Source organism: Acanthaster planci, linkage group LG07 (genome assembly GCF_054643075.1).
Source record: "Acanthaster planci isolate LZ-2023a linkage group LG07, COTS_SCS, whole genome shotgun sequence".
NCBI lineage: Eukaryota > Metazoa > Echinodermata > Asteroidea > Valvatida > Acanthasteridae > Acanthaster > Acanthaster planci.
Window position 1 is genome coordinate 14,961,132 of NC_141783.1, and position 18,130 is coordinate 14,979,261.

The 18,130-nt window shown below is 40.4% G+C and overlaps 2 protein-coding genes across 4 annotated transcripts; both read left to right on the forward strand.

Annotated features, from left to right (window-relative positions):
• The first annotated feature begins 68 nt into the window (after positions 1 to 68).
• On the forward strand, positions 69 to 10,381 carry LOC110980909 (uncharacterized). The gene is made up of 5 exons (XM_087139116.1): positions 69 to 1,982; positions 3,034 to 3,168; positions 5,952 to 6,131; positions 7,310 to 7,417; positions 7,732 to 10,381. The coding sequence occupies exons 2-5, from the start codon at positions 3,072 to 3,074 to the stop codon at positions 7,938 to 7,940; spliced, it is 594 nt and encodes a 197-aa protein (XP_086995242.1). The 5' UTR covers positions 69 to 1,982; positions 3,034 to 3,071; the 3' UTR covers positions 7,941 to 10,381.
• LOC110980910 (uncharacterized) lies at positions 7,826 to 17,928 on the forward strand. Of its 3 annotated transcripts, XM_022237976.2 has the most exons (8): positions 7,842 to 7,961; positions 10,458 to 10,537; positions 10,824 to 10,964; positions 11,511 to 11,633; positions 11,928 to 12,059; positions 14,606 to 14,860; positions 15,207 to 15,293; positions 15,751 to 17,928. In XM_022237976.2, the coding sequence occupies exons 3-8, from the start codon at positions 10,946 to 10,948 to the stop codon at positions 15,882 to 15,884; spliced, it is 750 nt and encodes a 249-aa protein (XP_022093668.1). In that variant the 5' UTR covers positions 7,842 to 7,961; positions 10,458 to 10,537; positions 10,824 to 10,945; the 3' UTR covers positions 15,885 to 17,928. The 3 variants fall into 3 exon arrangements, with proteins under 3 accessions (XP_086995240.1, XP_022093668.1, XP_086995241.1); XM_087139114.1 differs by lacking the exon at positions 10,458 to 10,537 and having other exon boundaries at positions 7,826 to 7,961; XM_087139115.1 differs by lacking the exon at positions 15,207 to 15,293.
• The last annotated feature ends 202 nt before the right edge of the window (positions 17,929 to 18,130 follow it).

The window sequence follows — 18,130 nt, forward strand, 5'->3', positions numbered from 1 at the left end:
TTAAATTCTCAGACAGGACAACGCTTAATTTTATGAGCAAAAAATCTTGAAACTGAAGCATTCATGAAGAATTCAAATTGAAGATACTTGCAAAAAGAAGTCAAATTTGGGCAAGTTCTTGGCCAAGAACAGATTCAAGTAATTTTCAAGATGTATTTTTGCGTTGGGAGATGTTAATTTTATATGACAGGTTTTGCCCTTACCCAACGTATATTAATAAGCACTGCATGCTCAGTGCTTGTCCGAGAGCTTGTGACAAAAACCTCACAAGCCTACTCGGGTGGGACTCGAACCCACGACCTCCTGCTTACTAGTGCAGATGTCTTAACCACTCGACCACCGAGCTTGCCGGGGTCGGCTGGCCGGTCCGAGTCAAATGAAGCAGCGGGTACCGCGAACTATTTTCAAGATGTATGACCTTTCAAGTTTGAAAAGTCTGATGTTATTTTTTTTTCATCCTGCCTAAGATTGAAGGATGAAATTTTAATTTAATGTTGTATTCCGCGTGATTCTTGAACTGATGAACACATTGGCTTTGTTGTGCGTGCATGTGTCTCTCGTGCAATTATATTTTTATCTTTGTTCGTCCAGATTATATTAAGTGTGACCTTGAATCGTGTTATGTGGTAATGTTCAGCTGGCCCAGAGCCCAGGCACGCTAAATCGATGGTGTAATCTTTTGCCATGACGGTTGTAATAACATACATGTGTAATTCTGAAACACATGCCAAATGCTGCCTTTGCCTTTCTTTTTTCCCCATATTTAAACACGGGATTCTCCAATGTTGATGCTATTTTGAGTTCTTTTTGGATCAAATTCGAGTTCTTTAAATTCTAACAAGAATTCCATGTTCTGTAGAAACTAGTACCGGTTTCTTCTACAGAATTATACACAATCCAATTAGGTTGCTGCTATATACCTAGGTATAGCCGTTTCACAAAATGCACATAGGCTTCAATGCCACATACAAATGCGTACACATACATTTTTCGCAATGTGACTAGGTTTGGTTTAGCAGGAAAGAATGTTGTCCATGTACCACTGGTATGTAAACACCGTTGATACAAGCAAGGACACAAGCAAGGGCAAGTGTGATTTTCAAGAGAACAGAAATTTCACAGGTGCACGCACTCGTACAGTGAACCACATAAGCTTTGAAACGCTGTTAATGATAAAATGATCAATGTCCCTTATGCAGACTTCCTCCACAGGAATACTTAAAGACAAATTTTAGGAACCTAGCTGGAACACTGGAAGTTCATTTTCTGTCTATGGTTATGTATACAAGTACATACATGCTACACCTTTTGTGCAAACACGCAGGAATGTGGGTCCACTGTTGCCAGTGAATCTAGTGTTGTCTTGGAGGAAACTTCCATTCTTGGCATGTGATTCGTTCGGACCACTCCATAACATAGCGTGGTTGGAATGAGGATATGAGTTGGGCATCATTTATTTTGCATCAGAATGTGTTTGCATATGTGGATAAAACTAAATCTCGCGATTTATGTTCAATATGCTCATACTTGTTGAACTAAACCTTATGATTCGTAGCTCTGCTTCCTAGTTGTTTATGTCACACACTGGAATACTCATAGTCTAATGTAAGTTTAGTATAAGATTCACTCGAGTCCCAGATAGTTAATTTAAGGGAGTTATGTCTTCGTATTTCAGTTTCTGGATAGAAAACTTTGCAGCCTTCTCAATTTATTACTGCTGTTAATGAGCACCATCACTGGATATAAATTGATATGATGGTATAATATAGTGCAAGTTCGGTGTTGTTTACTTGCTAATTGGGGTTGTTTTTTATGTTTTCCCACTCTGATTTTTCTTCGGCTCCTTATACCAGCGTCAGATAATTGCAGCTGCTGCAAAGAAATTCTTTTATTGGTGGCACTCTACCTCGTTTACAGCGGGAATTGTGCACCATTACTGAAGGAAAAACGTGCTCTTTCCGTCGACGAAAACATAGCTAATGGTAGGTTTTGTTTTCTTTAACAATATCAGTAGTGATCATCGCTAATTCACCGGCAGTCATTTTGTCCGAAATGAAAATTTTATTCTGTAGTGCTGTAATCGCAACATGTTCAGTAAAGTTCAAGTACTATAACCTGTATTGTATAGCTTGAGCACCGATACATTGAGCCATAACCCTCTTGAGCGTAGGGCTGACTCTTACAAGTTTAAGGAGGCGAGACTAATCTGGCAAATTTGATTGTAACGAGAAAGTTGTTCAAAAGAAGTAGGGGAAAAAACAACACGCCATGGCACTATTTTGTTGGCATTATCCCATTTTGAAAAGAAAATTTGGGGCGCTCATCCTACGGCCCAGACTCGGGATCAAAGAAGAGGAATAATGTATCACGTGCCCAGGCTAGCTGCATACCGCAGCGGTGAGTCCTAGTCGTAATCTGTTCTATACGTCAAAAATGTAAACATTCAAAACAAAGGCACCTACACTGTTTTTATAGTTTTTCAAAAGTATATCCCAGGAAGCGCGGTTAACTTAAGCTTGAACTTAATAAGTAGTATATATAATAGGCTCAATTGATTTCCCATTTGCTGTATTGTGTCAAATAGTATGTTCTCTTCCCTTCATCATCATAGTTTGACAGGCTGCCACCTTTATTCTGTATCTTTATGAAGTACTGTATCCCTGCTTCTTTCGTGTTCAGAGATCTACATGCAATGACCCTGACAAGGATAGGACGAAAACCAAGTCCTTTGCAGAAATGGGTTCACCGGTGGCTCCTAGAATGGGCCATTAGATTTGTTTGCTGAACAAAAGTAACAATGACCAAAAGTACTTGACCAGTCGCCGTTTGTGATTTAGGCACGCGCCTCCTGTGGAATATATATGGTTTGTCTCACATTTGCGCGTTTCGCACCCATTTTATAAATAATAATGCAATAATTCACGAGCTGCGTTTTGCAATTCTGCTGCGATGGGTCAGTTGCTCTGCAATAAAAGCACAGCCAATGGTGAATTGGGAGCCCATATATTGTTTTATACATTGCTTACATTGCAGATGCACAGAAGAAAAACCAAGAATGCAGGAAATACTACATGTCCAAATACTTTGTGTGGCAACCGGAACTGAACGTTTGTGTTCCTTGCAGTTTTTGCCAGGGATTGACCGAGGTATTCTGTCGAGCATGTTGGGGTATGTGTTTTCATGTGGTTGTATGAGTTAGACCTAGTATATTAACACAACTGGCTATTTGCTGGTATCTGCATGATATTAGCTGGACTCGGCTGTTCAAATTTCATCATTTTTACAACCCACAATCCTGTGTGGTCCACCAGTATCAGTTTCAGGCCGCGACTCCGCCCGAAGGGGGTACTTTATGGCCAGCAGTTAGGATTTGCCATTATGGCGCATCACGGCGAATAGCCGTACAAGAGAAACTCCGTTTCGGGAGGGGCCTGTATAATCATTGATGTTACCGGTACAGTCACAATGATGATGATCAAAGTCCCGAACGAGGGCCGGAATCCCCCCCCCCCCGACATATTCTCCAATATCATCTCACTGATCAAGGCTTCAACCTTTTCAACACCTTTTCAACAACCTTTTCTTTTGCGATCAATTTGAGACAAGTTTTGTGAAAATCGGAGGCACTGTTCTGGCGAAATACCAAAGTTTCCGAGTCTTGGCAGCCACTGTAAACCGTGACTTCAGCATCACAGGTGTACTGATGACGAGTGTGTTTTATGTGCCTCAGAGTCCAATTTCGGGCATAATCCGTCCTGCGGCTGTGAGAGGGTCTAAAACGCATGGGCTCTATACTTGTTCCAACCGAGTAATACTCGGTTGGAAAAAATCAACAGCTTGGCAAGTTCTTTCCGCTTGCCGAGTCAGTTGTTGGTCAAGGCACCAGTGTCGAAGTATCTCGAACAATGAACTAGTAGACAGAAAAATGCACGTTATACAGAAGTTTTTTTTTTCCTCTTTTAGCTGTCATGGTGGTTTCCCAGACCCTGGTCGTCTTGCGAAATCATATATGCTCATGTTATCATATAGCAATAAACTAAAATGAAGGATCAAAGAATAAAAGAATCCACCTGTTGCCTGTGTACATTCACACGTCCCTTGTACGTAATGCCAAATGACCTATAGATTTTTTCACTTTCCTCTACAATATACAGATAAAATAATAGTCTACATGTACTTGCATTTGGATGCCTGTGTGCAAACTCTGTACTCAGAAATCTGGATAACTCCAAAATGCAAAATTTTTCATGGAAAAAAAAACCAGTTCTTATACGCTTGCCGGGAATTTCCATCGAGCTTTGTGATGTCGCAACATTAGCCAGCCAGCTCGACACAACAATGACAGCCGGAATTTCTAGAGCAAAGTTCGGTTGGGTGTAGATGTTAAAGCAGAATACAAAGTCCTCCAGTGTAAATGTACGTAATAAAAGCATTGTGAGGGGCAAGGGTACTGTTAGGGCTGGAATTGCTCTATGATTGGGCTGTACTCCTCCAAGGAAAGCATACGTGCATATTGCGCTTTTTATATGTGTCATATATTCAGGGGCGTAAATCGGGGCAGGGAGTGTGCTATCTCCCCCCTTTTTTTTTGCCTGGGGAGGCTATTGGATAATCCCCTCACTTTTTCGTGGCGAGAAAATAATTAAGATGGACTGAAGAATTAATTTGTCGGACTTCCCAACAACCAAACTGTACTGGTACGCCATATCACTCAAAAGGAAGAACAGTTTTTTACCAAGTCATAAATATGCCGTTCCGATATAAGCTCTGCTGGAATGTAATACATACTACCGGTGTACATCTGTATGACGAATATCGGCCCTAGTGTCATATAGTGTCATATGGTCTCAGCACTCCCCCCCACCCCCGCTTTTCAGATTTCCATGGCTGGACAAGTCATCCCCCACACACTCATTCAAGTGTGTATTTGCCTGCAACTGGGGACCCCCTATTGTTCCTCTTTTGTTTGTACTTTAACTTTTTTAGAAGACCACCCATATGTTTTGTACACAGTTGTCAATCAGGGACCCTCTGTCAATCGGGGACCTTATTGTCCTCTATTGTTCAGAGTCCCCAATTGAATGCAGAAACAAACTCACACCATACCTCCGAATTTCCGGCACAAGTTTACGCCACTTTACTGTACATATTCCCACGATGTAGCGACTTAATAGCGTATATAAGGCGTATAAAATACTATCTCGCGTCGGGGAGTCGCCGCGGCGAGATAGTAACAAGAAAAAATATTTTGCAAGTGGCTCTTGCAAATCTTCCATACCTTGACCACCACCCCAATCAGTACAGGTGGTTATACATTTTATTGTGCATTACCACGAATGCATACTTGTCACACTGCAAGAACATTAACATGCTGAGAGTGCCCACGCCTCTTGAAATGGTTAAATCTCTGCCCATTGCAATGTTTGTGAAAGGCTGTGCTTGCTGGCTTCATAAATTAAGCTTCATGTTCGAGATAATTTATGCAATGATTATTGCTTCTGTCAGTCTCAGAACGATCAAATAAACACACTTGTTCCCTAACAACACTTCACTACAACACCACCATCCCCTGCAAATTTAAGTGGGGCTAGCTAGCTTTAGATAACTGGCACTTGTTATTGCATATTCCCAGGGAAATTCCCCGCACTCACCTCACAGGGTGTGACTCGTAGGTCAGATTTACTGATCATTTTAATATTAACAGATCGTGTTTACAACGGGGTTCATGTGCAGGCGCTGGGCTAGGCTTACAGTGTAGTCTCCTCGGAGATTTGGCTTAAAGGGGAAGAGTAGATTTTGAAAGGGAACCTGGACTTGTTTCATTTATTTGTATACTTTTCTGTCTGGTTTAGTTTGAAAAGAAAGGCTACTGGAGGATTCTTTCACACATCATGATTTACTGACATTTTATACCGAAACTGTAATTTTCCTTCTCCACTGCATGTATACAGAAATCGCAACGACCGTGACACCTTACCCCACAACCCGTCAGCCTGTCGCATCTAGCCAAGGCCCGACTAAGAGTGAGTTTGGCATCCTCGTCACAGGAACTGATCAGAGGCAGACCGAGACCTCTACCGAAGATGGACGGTCGACACCCACGTTATCTCGAGAAAATGCCTCAAAGTCTGGTAAACTGAAAATAAGCCTTTTGCGAGTTAAATTTGAATGAAATTTGGTACAATGAGTTATCTAACTGCACACATACATGCCACTTTAAATTCTCAGATTAAAGACAGCTGTTGCTATACCTCGTGATTCAGAGCAAGGTTTTGCATAGCGACCACCATCTCTGGAATGGAATGGTTCCTAAGTTGTGCTCTTCCTATCCATTGTCAACCGTATATTGGTGCAAGGCATCTCTTATGCTACATTCACGTAAATTTTAAAGAACTCAGTGTACCAGATTTATTCCAATGTAACTAGCAACTGCAGCTTATTGGATCATGGGTTGGGCCGTGTGAATTGGGAGGGGAGAAGAGAAGGGACATTGAATGGCTTTTTGGTTTTTCTTTTGCTTTGTTTGCTGTTAAGTGTTGCTGGTGGGGGGAGTGTGGTCTGGTTACAAGACCCGATGACTCCGACTATTCTATTCAAATCATGGTCTTCTGTTTTTACCGCCTTACTTTGAAGTCGTTAGCTCAATTATAAGTCCAAGGAACATCAAAGTAAGATGCGAAAAAGCAAAATATTCTTGAACTTCAATTTGATTTACACACTTCGTGTCTACAATAATTCGGATCAATTTTGGAGACGAACATCCTGTCTCCTTGCCGTGGCATGATAAAAAACATTGTTCTTTTTAGAGTTCTTCCTCCCATTCTGAAAGGCCCATTGCTTTGCAGATATGGATATGAAAATTCACAGCGTGATTTGATTCCTCACTGCGTGTTGTTTTTTATACGAGTTCTGAACTGCAATTTGGTCTCAGATCTAGATTTTATGACCTGTTAACGGGTTGATGATACAAACTAGGAGGTACTTTTGTTGACCAGGGAAATTATTTCGCTCTTCTTTTTAGGGTGCATATTGGCTTAGTTTTTTAAAAATCATTTCAACGATCTGGCGCTGAGATAGGCCTCTAAGCTGTTATGTAAAGGGGAAGTTAAACATTTTGGGTATACTGTTGCCTAGACACTAGCAATTTGACCAGCTCTACGTGGAGGCGTCGCTTCTAAATGTGCGACACTAGATGTTTTGTACAGTGTAGAAATGTTTGACAAATTATCAATTTGAATTTCATTGCAATGAGAAGATTTCCATGCATTCAAAGAAGGAACACATTTCCTAAACTGTTTTCTTGTCCAAGAGTTTGGCATCTTCCCTGGGATCGTTTCCACCATTGTCACTGTGGCCGCCGTCATAGGCCTGTTCGTCATCGCATTCAAATTCTTCAAGATTAGAAGGAACAAACGGCGTAAGTTGTTTCGTTTGTACAACGAATATTATCCATCCTACTTACCAGTATCCTCGGTCACAAAATTGTGTATTTCTTCTATATGCAGACAGCCAGTTTGGGAGGAACCCTGGAGGCTTTTCCTCTTAAAACCTATATCATATAGAAGCGTTAATATAGATGAGGTTCGAAAATCTATTAGCCTATCGTCGTCAAATGCATACTTGGGCAATTTCTCATGTAATGAATTGCGATAAAACAAATGACCTATAAATGAAAGCCAAATTAGTTGCTAAGTATCTGTTTTCACTTCTCCTTTTGTTTCTGCAATCAAGTGGCCATAGCTGGATTTTGGTATGATTTTTCTCATTTGAATGAGCAAATACCCGCCACCTCTCTGCGACAGGGAGAAATAGAAACATGTTTGCAGGGGTCGCAGGAACAACCAGGAGTGGTGGCACAAGAGACCCTGCCAGCCGATGAGTATCATCCATTGAATCCCGACAGCTTGACTAGCACTGCGCTGCAGGAAACTTGCGTGTAAGGCGTCACAGAAACCAATTCGGTACGGCGTTGCATGCTCAAAATGTCAGCATGTCGTAGATCAATCAAGAGCACTGATCTTTTTCTCGAATAACCTTGCCACATCGAAATATCGAACTGTCTCGTTGGTCTTCATGGTTTAAGGGGAAGTAATGACAAATGAAAGGACATTTCATGGACAATCATCACAGCAAATGCAATTTCACACCAAATTCCAATTCCAAAAAAGGTTCCAAAATTATTTTGAAAAAAATGCAGTCAGTTTTTTATTCCAGCAAATTGTTTGAGTGAATTATATAAAATAAGAATTCATGTGGGAAATAAATTTGTTGAAAATAAGTGTCGATAATTTTTCTTATTCAATCAACAACTGATGGAAACTTAGCGACGAAAACATAACACCACTATAAGAAGAAGAAAATCAAGGCATTTTTTAAACAAATAGGACATAACTTGAAGTGGAAACGGGACATGGAAATGAGAAAATAGGAGGAGAAAAAAGGAAAGAATAAATGAAATCGATTTTACCACGTACGTTTAAACACTAAGCATATTGGGTCAACCTACATAATGCTTACTGATGTTTGAAGTCGACATACTTGTGCCTGCTCCCAGCCCCGAGAGGCTGGGAGCAAGTGTACGAACAAACGATACCGTGTACAGATTGTACAGTAGCTTAGATTTTGACAATTTGGATTTACTAATGCAATTATCGATATAGTTCTTCGTATTATAGCTCTGTGTTTAAAATATCATTAAAAATATTAATAAGCTGCCGTACATTTTGCCAAAAGGAATACTGAGACGTGTAAATGCTTGAAAAGTTAGAGGGTCAGACGTTTCGATCCAGTTGGTACATACACTACTCCCATTTTGCCTACAGCTTGAATTGGCGGCAAACGTTTTCAAGAATATCCCCTTTTGGTTGGCTTTCGATTTTGTGTCTAATTCGTTCTAAATGGATTGTATTTTCATTTAGTATTTAGTAGCGCGTGTATTACATAGTGTTCTGGTAGCTGTAATGGATTTTTAACTCTCCACCTTTTATACCGACGGCCAATTATAACTTTAACTGGCACTCGTAGGAAAAACACGACTGTGACGTTATGTACAGAAAAAGCTCCAGTAAGATCAAGACATAAAGATCTTCAAATATTTCCCATTTGTGTGTCTGAAATGTCAATGTTTAGCTCGACCCTGAATGGAAAAAAAACAATTTCGCTGTGCAACTTTTTGAAAAAACAATCCCTGTGTATCAAAGACGAAATACAGAATTATGTGGAATATCAATTTGCAGTTTTGATTTCTCATCTAGGAAGGAGACAGTACATTACTTTTAATGGCCTTTAGTTAAAATGCTGTATATACAAAATAACAATTTGTTTTGCTAGATGTTTTGAGAAGGTAAAGTAAAGAAAAGCATGAAATGTCTTTCCCTCCTCCCTATGCGATGGCTTTCACCTTTTTTTCGGCTGTTCTTGAAACCGGCCGCCTTGAGGCAATTCCAAAATACAAAATTTCAATTAAACTATAAAAAGCGACCACTGTTCATATATTGTACGAGAAATTAAGATAATTCCATGCATTTTGTTTACTTAACCTTCATTTTTAGGTAAGATAATGTAGGTAAACAGTTAATTGTGTAGATGATAAAATACTGCTGAGCATGCCATGAGAGTTGTTGCTGCTTATAAGTCTGCAAGTATTTGTTTCTAATTTAGTCTGAACCAAACGTAGCAATTAGAGCAGATACAGTTCCAAAGCAGATTTAAGAACAAAATAAAATCAAAAATGTTTTGACTAACCACTGAAATCCCCAACTTTTAACACTGCCTTTCCAATTATTACACACCGAATACCTGTTTCGCAATTTATCCATTTATGCTCTGACACTTTTGGATGTTTTTTATGTTTCATTATTGTATCTATATGTTAGACTGAAAAAAACCCAAACATGGCTGAATCTAGAGAATCACTCTAAAAGCAATATGCGGGGGGATCATTCAAAGATATAAACTGTGTCAGAGTTTCAAGAGTTGTAATAATGTAGTCGCTCACAAGCCAATACCTAAAGAGAGAGCCTTGGTCATAGTTCTTCGGATTATCTTGTGACTTTAGTCGAGACTTAAAATTGACTTGCAATTGACAAGAGATGACTTGAGACTACAAGATTCAAAATCTAGACATTTTCATATGACTTCCTTCCTCCTGAGAATTTGTGTTCACGTTTTACTGTTGGAGACTGTATGGAAATAACGGGCAGATCTTTTCTTATCCTTGCCTTCTTAAGTTTTCAACCAACCCTCGCTAACAAACTGAAAGAAAAAAAGCACTCTAGTTATCTACTTAAATTTTAATTTTCAGATTTACGCTTCCATAATAGTTAGAATTAAATGGTGTGCTCAGCTGAAAAAAAGAAGGTTGTCTCTTTTCTAAACTTTATATTTGGTGGTGCTTTTCCAGTGATTTTTGTCTTCACAGTAGCATTAATTAGGGAGCCGTTTCTTTCCTCCCCCAGCACAATCAGTTCCTGTTCAAATCCTGAAACGTGAATTAACATCCCAGCTGCCCTCGTCTTGGTTCCAAGACCTCCCTGTGGTTAGTAAATATAGCGCTGTCTGTGGACTGACTTGAGCTTTAAAAAAAGACCAGCTCGTGCACTGCCCCTTGCAAAGAATGTACTTTTTTGTTACACTTGATTGTTCATGTACTACACCAGCCATTGGAAGCTCTTTGAATCAACCCTAAACGCTGGTAACAGTGAAACATGGTTTCCCTAGGCCGGGGAGGGCCCGAGGCGATTGCGAAATGCATGTGTATTACGCAATAACAGGGGACTGTTTTCTGACGTTCACTATACTTTCCCGTGATATTCATTTCGTAGATCTCTAGTAGGAGTTCAACAGTATGCATTAATGCAAGCGTGCCTACAACTTAACAGAAGCCGTCTCTACCTCATCAATTCTTCTCATAATCAGGCAGAAACCAACGTAGCGCCCTTCCAACATGGTTATGTTCTGGAAAGGTACGAATAACCGATAATTCGGAAGATGATTATCTGTTTCGGATTTTTTTGGAATGGGTTTTTTTTGGGGGGGGGTAAATTTTTATCCACTTTTTGGGGAGGGGGTCTCTTTTGTACAGTTCGCTTTGTATTTTATTTATTCTCACTGCATATTTTCTCCTTTAAAATGTTTTCGCTGGGACGAAGGTCTGCACATTGCAGTTGGTATTTTGACCCTCAACTCGTTTGCTCGGTAATTATGGACTTTTCAAAATGATGACGTCATCAAAATGCTAACAGTTTTTTTTTACTTCATTGGGATATATTAAGTGGTGAGAAACTTTGAAAAAAGTCAATCCAGTCAGAAAAAAACATATTCAGACAGATTGAATATGACTTCTAACTTATAAATAAATTCCTTTGGTGGGTCCGAACAAGGGGAACAGGTAAGCGGGATCATGACCACCTCCAGCGAAATGTTTGCTGTAGAACACTAACTTCTTTATGAAGTGTTAAATCAGAGAACCAGAATGTTTAACAGATTCCATCCATGCGCTTCACTCGCAGTAACCTGTGCTTTGGCAATGTCTGGGTTTACGCTCGTCCGTGGAGTACCACTACAGGTTACACACAAACCCTCCATGGACTCGACAACCCCAACCCCGGCACCAGGCACTTCTATAGATCAGGGTAACTTTTATCATTCATTCGAGTCTACATTAAAATGTGCAAGGGTGTATGGGAGGATCAGCCATTTTTTTGAAGATAACACGTCTTGCCTGAAAGTATTTCCATGAGACTTTTACTCGACTGATGACATGCCTCCTTATAAATGCAAGTGCATAACTAGATACTTGTGATATTACTTTAATGAACATTTGCGTTAGGTTTGCAGCTTGTCTGTGTTTTCCTTTTTGACATAAACTAACTGGGTCAATGTTATAAATAGTGAAATAATTTGGAGGGTTTTTTGCCTTTTTGCAGCCAGTCTGGATATGAACAAAATTTGCCAGGACAACGACAAAACGACGGTCTACGAAAAGGCTTTACAGATGTGCATATCCTGTTTTTCTTGTGACCCCGAATCTAAGGACGACCACTGTGTTACATGCCGAGGTAGGCAAGCGATATTTTGTGGTTAAGGTTTCTGGCATCCCCACCGATCTTCTGGAAAAAAAATTGGCTTACATGAAATATTGACCCTTTTGTTCCACCAACTTTGGTTCCACCACCAGCAGAAAGGCTAGGAGGTTTAGGATGACATCGGTGGTGGCTGTTTGTTTCGAGAGTGCAGCAACGAGTCCTATCACATTATATCCAAAATCTCCGTCTTGGACTTGGTCAAGTACAGAGTTGAAAACAACCAACAACAGACAAAAGGGTTATACATGTAATATGAGATCCTGACTGAGTACATTATTATTTTAGAAAAAAAAAACCTGGATTTTTTAATGGAGACGGTTGATTATGTCGTCAGCTGAGTACAGCTGTAGTCAGCTGGTGCAAAACGTTTCTCAAATGATAGGTGGTTACTGCCTAGTCTTAGGCCAAGACGGCAGATTTTGACAGTGGACTAGATCGAGCATAAAATATGCACCGAGCGCTGATTTCCATTGCGCCCTCTCGCGACTTCATTTCCCTAATCGACGGCTCGATCTACCGTCTTGGGAATCTCCTACAAAGTGTTTTTTTTTTTTTTCTTTACTTTTCCTCCAGATTTCAGGAGAAACCAATCAGCGCCCGGGAAATTCCAGTTGAAGCTGTATGTGACGAATATGGATCAGTTTCTTATATCATACGTGACAGATATAATCGCTACTTCGGGACGTACTAGAACTGTTACCGTTGATAACGGCCGCGGTTGATGCATTTGAAAAAGAAGCGAAGTAAGCCTGTAAAAGACTTGCGACAACACAACCAAAGAAATAACAAGCTGATGTTATTAAGGCAAACCCGCTTCAACGCTCTCGTGGTCTGTTTTGCATCCTATTTTGCATCCTAGGGTCAATAGTGAATATCCATATTAAACTACTAATTTGCATTGAAAGGCCACCTCTCGCTTGTAGGAGATTCCCAAGATAAGACGGTAGAACGAGCCGTTGATTGGTGAAATGGGATCACGAGAGGGCGCATGAGAAATCGGCGCGCGCGACAAGCTCGATCGAGTCTGCTATCGGTTTCTGCCCACGGATTTGTATAGTAAAATCTTGACTCGCATTACCCTTAATCAGCTTATAGAGATGATTGAATCCACTTGCGGCCATTTTACCGAGCCAAATACAAAGCTTTCCTGGCAATGCCCGCCTGTGTTCTCCCTGGCGTCGATAGAAGCGACCCAACCGCGTATTTGTATTCGATTCGGTAAAATGGCCGCTGGTTGGCTTCTATTTCATATAAAAGCGTTGCAAGTCCAGGTTTTTATATTCGGCCGTGGTCCTGCCATCTTGGCCTTAGTCTTTGCCCAAGACGTCAGTGATCAATAGTTGTGTTATTTCTGTTGAAGAGCGCCCTCGCACAACTAGTTTTTACTTACTCTCTCTAACGTCTTGGGAATCTTGCAGGAATGGGGGTGCGGCAGTTGTATGCAAATGGACCAATCGTATTAAATATTTATAGCCTTGTCGATAGTGGTCTGGCTTGTGGGAAGGGATTAGTGACATGTAAGACATATTTTCCACTCAATACTAGCAGTGACTTGACATGAAATTGCCACTCTTCTAAAAGATACCGTTGGGGACTACAGTTGTGCTGCATCGCATCATGTTTGCTATATCTGAGGCAGAAAAGTTGGGAGAACAAAATTGTTGTCTGACACCGGTACGCAAGAAATACGTTCTCGTATGATTATGATAATGGGTCATCAAGAACAGCATCCTCTGTTATGACCTAGGCCTAACCTAATCTGAGTATCACCCGTTCTACTCCGTGCTAAAAACTGCGTACGAACGTCTGTCATGTCTGTGTTGTGTCTGTGTTAACGGGACTGCAGACAGCCATGATGCATGTGACCTTTATGGTGTATTATTCAGGCCATCGGAAATTATTATGCATGCAATTTAGCAAATGCTGATTGGTTCCCTTGGAAAGCCGAGGGAAAATAAAGAACAAGTTGAAACTCTGATGCAAGATTCCCAAGATTCCTATGCTGGCGCATAGTCTAATTATGAGTCGTTAGGGGGCACACTACGCACGCTGTCCATTATCAAGCACTGACGTCTTGAAACCAAGACTATCTTGGTCCAAGACCAGTCACTACCTGGCACCAAAATCCCTTGAGAGCCCTTAGCTGAATTCGAAATGAAATCAGAAACCATCAGCCCAGCTGTTGCCCAAGAAGGATTTCTGTCATGGTCACTGTAATTCCCTTCCATTTAAGTTGAGGTCATCCAACCTGATACTTCAAAACTGGTGGTGCAGTATGAGACCATTGCCGTTCCAGCTCAGTGCTGGACTTAAGCCTCTTGGAACCCTCCCCCTTTATAAGTCAGAAAAGTTGTTGGCCAGACTTGTCCATCCAAGCAGAATCATTCTCAATGTCACACCATTCTTTAAGAAAGATTCTGCGAAAAGACCCTAGAGCTCTTTTGATTCGTATCTTTTCAGGCCACGGCAGTTTGTAGTAGCAAGCACTCTTCAGCATTTATCTTTCTTTTTTCCTTAAGATTTAGGGATCATTCCTGGCAAACCATGGAGGAAGGAACACAGCAAACCAACCACCTCTCCCGGACCTGTCACCCTCACTGTTGCGTACGGTGGGGCAGACGGGGATGATACAGACGGTCACGGAGGCAGTGACACCGATATCGACGCAGGAGGAACGCTTCAGGACGTCAATATAGGAAGTACAGTTCCACCCCAAGGTCCTCCACAAAGTGACTTGGAAAACCCACAGGCCCAAAATGGTTCACCAGGATTAGGTATGATATTACTCCGTGAATCATTTCAAGTCGCTGCACACTGTCGTGGTAAAAACCCTGCATAAGAATGTTGGAAATCAAAAAAATTATTCTGCAAAAACAAAAACAAACACCGAGAAAACAAAACGTGGGCAACATAATTTTATTATGAAAAACGTAGAAATAAAACAGTAGCAAACCGTTGTCACTGTCGTGGTTTATGCAGTTTTGAATCAGTACACATTCTCGTCAATGTCCCCCATTTTCAAGGGTGCTTGTCCAAACGTCCCGACTGTAGACAATTCTTAAGAACTTGAATTTCTTTCGGAAAATAGCTCGTGTAATTTTAATAATCCTTGATCCACAGGTGTGCCACTGATAACTGCCATTGTCGTCGTAGTCGTTGCAATTCCTAGTTGTATGCTCGGGGCATTCGTTTTCCAGAGGAGACATGGTACGCTTTAAAAATTTGTCTTTAAATTGCCCATTAATTCAAAGCGTAACATTTACTTACCAAAGGATGTAAAAGATATCATGTTGTTATCAGAACATGAATGAGGTCTTAACTAAATTTAGAGCCCCTATAAACGAGTGTAAGTTGTAGTAATTAGTTCCGGCTGACTGTCACAATGACGACCCAGTAGATTTCATTCATCTAGCTAGATCTCTCCGTTTTAAAAGGTGTCCCTTCTCGAGGTACACCAACACCAGTACTTACCTGGACCTCCAAAAGAGATATACATGTAAACGACTGGCAAAGAACACTAAAATCAAATTTTAACCCTGAACGATCTCGTTCCTACTGGTTATTGTGAGGAGGTACTTGTCGCGCTGTATGCAGCACACGAAAGACCAAACTAACTGCGCGATGACTAAACAGATTATGCATTTCCCCTTTCTCTCGGTTTCAGCCCCATTTCAGCGTTTGCCTGTGCAGGAGACGAACCCACCTGATCCAACCACCCCATTTACATGTACCAGTGGGGATCTGACGGGCTTTATACCGCCGAATCATGAATTCTCAGAGAGTGAGGCCAGCCTTTAGGGAATCAACAACCAAAGCTCTGATTTTTTCAGTTTCCTTTTCTGTGTAGGGCCAATACGTACTTCCCGTTGCGTTTCTAAAGGTGAAAAAGATGGGAAATATAAAAGCAAAACAGTAAAAAATGTTCACTGAGCCAGCTAGTATTTGCGTTTTCTTGCAAAATGAAGGGCTTCCGAGACAACCTCAACTCCATTGGCTGCGTGCACGTTCCTTCACTTTGATCCCCAAAAACATGGCGTGGCAAGATCATACCCGGAGAACGAGGTTGCGTCTGAGGTTGTTAGGGATGGCGCTATTTGTTCTCGCTTTTAACCTTGCACTTCTGAAATACCGAAATGACTTATTGGTTCCTAACTACGCAAGAAGAAATAAGTATCTGAAGATCTACAGGGTTGGGAGTTTTACGTTAAAAACACTAAAAAATATTAAACAAAAAAATGGCTATTTCCAATTTCAGAATCTGCCCAGCGATAAATACGTGATTGCGTACCGAGGGATGAGGTCCCCTTGGATATTGACCCAATTGAAGGGGAAACTTAATGAACAGGTACCGTCACATGGTTGGGCTTGGCCTACAACAAGTAGTTGTAGGCCAATTTCCCTGTCGCAGAGAGGAGATTTACATTTTCTTTTTACAGGAGAATATTATAGAGTACATGTACTAAGTGGATATGTCACATATGAGCGTGCATTAATCTCCATTCTAAAGTCTTGATGATGGAGATCAATGTTAGTGCAAGAACTAGTGCGTAAACCAACACAGAATACGCACGTGTGCATGTATAGAGGGGCTCGTGGGGTACTGAAACAATGGAAGATACCCCACAAGGCCAGTTTTGAGTACTAAAATGGTACCCCACAAGATTTTCACATAACAGATATTTCAAATTTACTCAAAAAAGGAGGAATTTTCGAGTGTCATTCATCGTAACAAAATGAAGTATTTTAAATAGGGGACGTTCAGTCGAATTTCCATAGTAGGAAAGTGAATATGGTTCGAATGAGAGTGATTTGAAATTTTTTGCGTGTTGTGTGGAAGTGGAAGTTTGTTCACGAGAACAAAGAAAATACCCACAAGTATAGCTGTGTAAGAGAGTTTTTTCTGCATTCAGTTAAGTCTTCTAAAAAAGTTAGAGTACAAACAAAAGAGGAACAATAGAGGGTCCCCAGTTGCAGGCAAATACACACTTGTGTGTGTGTGTGTTGGTTTACACTACACATTCATCTCCATTCTAAATTCTTTTAATGGAGGTCAATGGCATTACACACTCTGGTTCCGTGAATGATGTCACTCTGTATAGTGTTCCGAAGCGTGACATCATTTAGATATACACTGCAAAAACTGTCATGTTAAAATTAACTCTTTTTGGTGTTATCAGATGACCACACCATAGGGTGTAACTTTAACACCACTGGTATTACTTTGCACACCAATCAGAGTTACAATGCACTGGGGGTGTTGAAAGTAACATCAAATATCACCAAAATTTTAACACCAATGAAGTGTTGGTGTAGTCCTCTGATAACACCGGGGGTGTTAAATTTAACACCCCAGTTTTTGCATTGTACCCTAGAGCTATATAGCTCTATGTATATAACTTATAGTTTGTTTGTAATTTATTGATGGTTTTGACAAATCATGCAAATATTTTCTTACACTAAATCAGGTTATAAGTAACTCCAACTCTCTTTGCCGTCGGTTGGGTGTTGAAAATATAATTCTCCTCAAACCAGGGCTTATTATACGCCTAGTCGTATCCAGAACTATTTTTCTAGATTGTTCATTTAATATGTAACTACGGAGAGACCTTGGCAGAAATTTGATTTTTTATAATATGAAAAGAATCACTATTTTTCGCTGTATTCATTTTGCATATTTATCGTATGTAAGAATTTTTTAATGTTTTTATTTCTCTATACATTATACTTGATAGTACTCTACGAAATAAAGTTGTAAAGGTATTCATACACCCAGGAAGAAAATTTCACACTTAACCCTGTGATCAAAATAAAATATGACCCTCAATTTAAAAACTTAAGTACTGTTTTTAATATTCATGTATAATTATAAAAACAAACATATATATAACAAGAAAACACATCTGCATAATTTCAAAATGCGCGGAAATATGTTAAAAATTATAGTTTTCACGACCCTATTTCACCCCCCTTCTCGGAGCAAAAGCTAAACAACAGCCGTCGGGGATAGAAAGTTGTCTGAAAAAAATTCCCACGAATCATGACGT